Raw genomic sequence first — 2,688 nt, 5'->3', positions numbered from 1 at the left:
AGTCTCTTTTCCCGGCTACTATCGAAACAAGAGGCGGATGACAAGTTACCTCCATAATAGCTAAACTAATAGCTAAAAAAATAGATTAAGCATATATTTGTACACACCTAACACAATCTCTCCGAGCCCATTGGAAAATAGCCTGAGCTACCATTCAACTTTTTTCAAGACGAGTTGCAGTTGCATGGATATACACACCTAACCTAGCCATCAAATTAAACTAGGTTGGTTGAGACTTGGGTACCAACAAAGATAAATCAGCAACTACCATTCCTCCGCATGAGAAGTTTCTTCTTCCAAAGTAGCAATATTGCATGAACCAGCTTCTTCATTTGCTTGCTCCTACTTTTTGGCTTAATTCTTCGTTCTCTGGTCACAGCAGCATGTTATATGAAGGATCCTCATTTGTAGCAGTCCTCGTGAAACTAGTGATGGAGAAGCTGGAATTGAACTTGGAAGACTGATTTCAAAGGTCTCTACAGGTGAAGTGGAAGCTTATGTGTAGTTAATTTACGTCTTATATTTTACTTTAGCTTGGGACTTATTCTTAGAAACATTCTTATGATTTCTCAAGGCTCCAAATTTTCATTTTTGCTTCTCTAGCTAGATACATGTTGAAACTTGAAGAATACAGAATAAAGACAGCGGAGAGGAAAGAAGCTTAGGCAATGGACTCCATGGCAGACCTTGCAAAATCCCGTTCTGTTAATTTAGCCACAAGAATTAACCTAACATGGACTAAAACAGTAAGTCATTACCTATACTGTTTCAAAAACTATATAATTTATTCCTATGACTTCAAATCTATTTATAATGTTGTCTTGGTGTTCAATATCCTGTTCTTTTTCAATTTATATTTTTTATTTATGTTTTGAGTAAAAGCGAAGTAGGCGCGAATGAGAGTTTTAAATTAGGAAAGAATATATTTTTGGGAAAAAAACCTACTAAATTGAGGTGTACGGTCAGGCTGGTCAAGGGCTACTTGGTTATTTTTATTACAACAGGGACTGGCTAATTAGGCTTGATAAATTATAATTAACTCGTATGTATTTACAATATTATTATTCGCATCGAAAATTTGATGGTGATTTTGCTTTAATATTTACAGGGTCATGCGCTTGGTTGTTACCCGGCGATTTCTCTCTTGGCTCGTTTAGCTGCGTATGTTTCAATTTTGGGTAAGTTGCTCACAATCCACTGTATATTATATGGTAATATGTCACATTATTTTTCTTCAACAATAAAAATATTCTCGGGTTAGCTTTCACGGAAATCGAGGCTAAATTCTTTTTCAAACGATATTAAAAGCTCACTCCTCCTATCAGTTTGGTGTTCAGAATAATTTAATAAATTCTCTTACATATATATTTTTTTAAGTTTGAGCCCATAAGATCAAGATCACAAACAATTTTAACCACTGGACAACCTCTCGGGGTTTCTAATAAATATATAATATTGCCTAGACCAACATCTTCTTCTTTTTCAATGATGCAGCCTTTATCTTGATTATTGTTCTCATAATTGTGAGATATATGACTTATTCTGAAGAAGAGAGGAATGAAGTTGAAATAAGAGCAGCGCAGACTGACCAACTATTGCCAAGAAAAGCACTGTCATTATTTTTCTCATACGGGACATGTAACAAAGATTTAGAATCAGGAAATTGCAGTACCAGCAGCAGCAGCAGCGACGACGGCAAGAATAGTTCGTCGGAGGAATTATATGATGGAAAAATATGTGTAATATGCTACGATGAGGAACGGAATTGTTTCTATGTTCCTTGTGGTCACTGTGCTACCTGCTATGTTTGTGCTCAGAGGTATGCGCATTTAGTCGTAGAGCTATCACAAATTTGGCACTTTAGTGCGCACTATTATTAGATATGGAACTCATCCATGAATGAATGCATTGCAGGATTTTTAACAGCGAAAACAAGGTCTGCCCCGTGTGCCGGAGATTTATTGGCAAAATAAGGAAACTTTTTGCCCCTTGAGATTCGATTGTAATGATGTCTTATGCAAGGATTGTCATTTTTTGATGACAGGACGAATGAAATGCATGTCTTCAGCCTTTTCTATTGTTAATATTTTTTTGGAAATTCATGTCTTCAGCTTCAAATTGTGCTCAACTCGATAGAAGGCTTTCAGGGAACAAATTCACCTAGATTGATAGCAAATTCAAAGATCACGTTGCTCTCACAAACCATTTAAGTCCTTCTATGCAAAAATACTTCAAATGTGATATGAAAAAAAGTGTACAAAGTGTTAATTACATGAGCTGTAAAATAATGTTTATCATATTTAGCATATTCTGATTGTATTAATTCCTAAACACTAGCCCGAAAAATCTCACATGCTAAACGTTGAGATATGTTTTTTATTGTATATAATCTTTAAGCTCCATTAATTTATTCTAACATGGTATTAAAGCAAAGATTATACTATAAACCCTAGAAATATCACAGACTTTTCGGTAATGAAGATCACAAGACAATATCACATAAAAAAGGACCAAATTCTTCTCCAAATACGGACTCAAACACCAAACTACTCTATTGTCTAGACTGGTCTTAAATTAAACGATACCAACTATGCTTTATGATCTCAAATTATTGAGCTATACATCTCTAGAAAAGACAAATTGGATTATATCAATGGGAATTTTCCCCAACCGATACCTACAACTCAA

The 2,688-nt window shown here is 35.0% G+C and overlaps 1 protein-coding gene across 4 annotated transcripts; it reads left to right on the top strand.

The window, feature by feature from the left end:
- The first annotated feature begins 222 nt into the window (after positions 1 to 222).
- Positions 223 to 2,187, top strand: LOC105113911 (apoptosis 1 inhibitor-like). 4 transcript variants are annotated; one of them, XM_011010275.1, is made up of 5 exons: positions 223 to 469; positions 602 to 746; positions 1,109 to 1,178; positions 1,495 to 1,819; positions 1,915 to 2,187. In XM_011010275.1, the coding sequence occupies exons 2-5, from the start codon at positions 669 to 671 to the stop codon at positions 1,991 to 1,993; spliced, it is 552 nt and encodes a 183-aa protein (XP_011008577.1). In that variant the 5' UTR covers positions 223 to 469; positions 602 to 668; the 3' UTR covers positions 1,994 to 2,187. The 4 variants fall into 4 exon arrangements, with proteins under 4 accessions (XP_011008577.1, XP_011008575.1, XP_011008574.1 ...); XM_011010273.1 differs by having other exon boundaries at positions 223 to 482; positions 608 to 746; XM_011010272.1 differs by having other exon boundaries at positions 223 to 482; positions 604 to 746.
- Positions 2,188 to 2,688: the final 501 nt, after the last annotated feature.

This window comes from Populus euphratica, unplaced genomic scaffold (assembly GCF_000495115.2).
Source record: "Populus euphratica unplaced genomic scaffold, PopEup_1.0 scaffold465.1, whole genome shotgun sequence".
NCBI classification, from domain to species: domain Eukaryota; kingdom Viridiplantae; phylum Streptophyta; class Magnoliopsida; order Malpighiales; family Salicaceae; genus Populus; species Populus euphratica.
The sequence above is the reverse complement of the archived record's forward strand: the minus strand, read 5'-3'. Positions and strand labels throughout refer to the sequence as shown.

Coding starts and splice junctions, on each gene's coding strand:
- LOC105113911 (XM_011010275.1), top strand. CDS start 669: ATGGACTCCATGGCAGACCTTGCAAAATCCCGTTCTGTTAATTTAGCC. Junction 1,179..1,494: donor TGCGTATGTTTCAATTTTGG/GTAAGTTGCTCA, acceptor TCAATGATGCAG/CCTTTATCTTGATTATTGTT. Junction 1,820..1,914: donor TGCTATGTTTGTGCTCAGAG/GTATGCGCATTT, acceptor AATGCATTGCAG/GATTTTTAACAGCGAAAACA.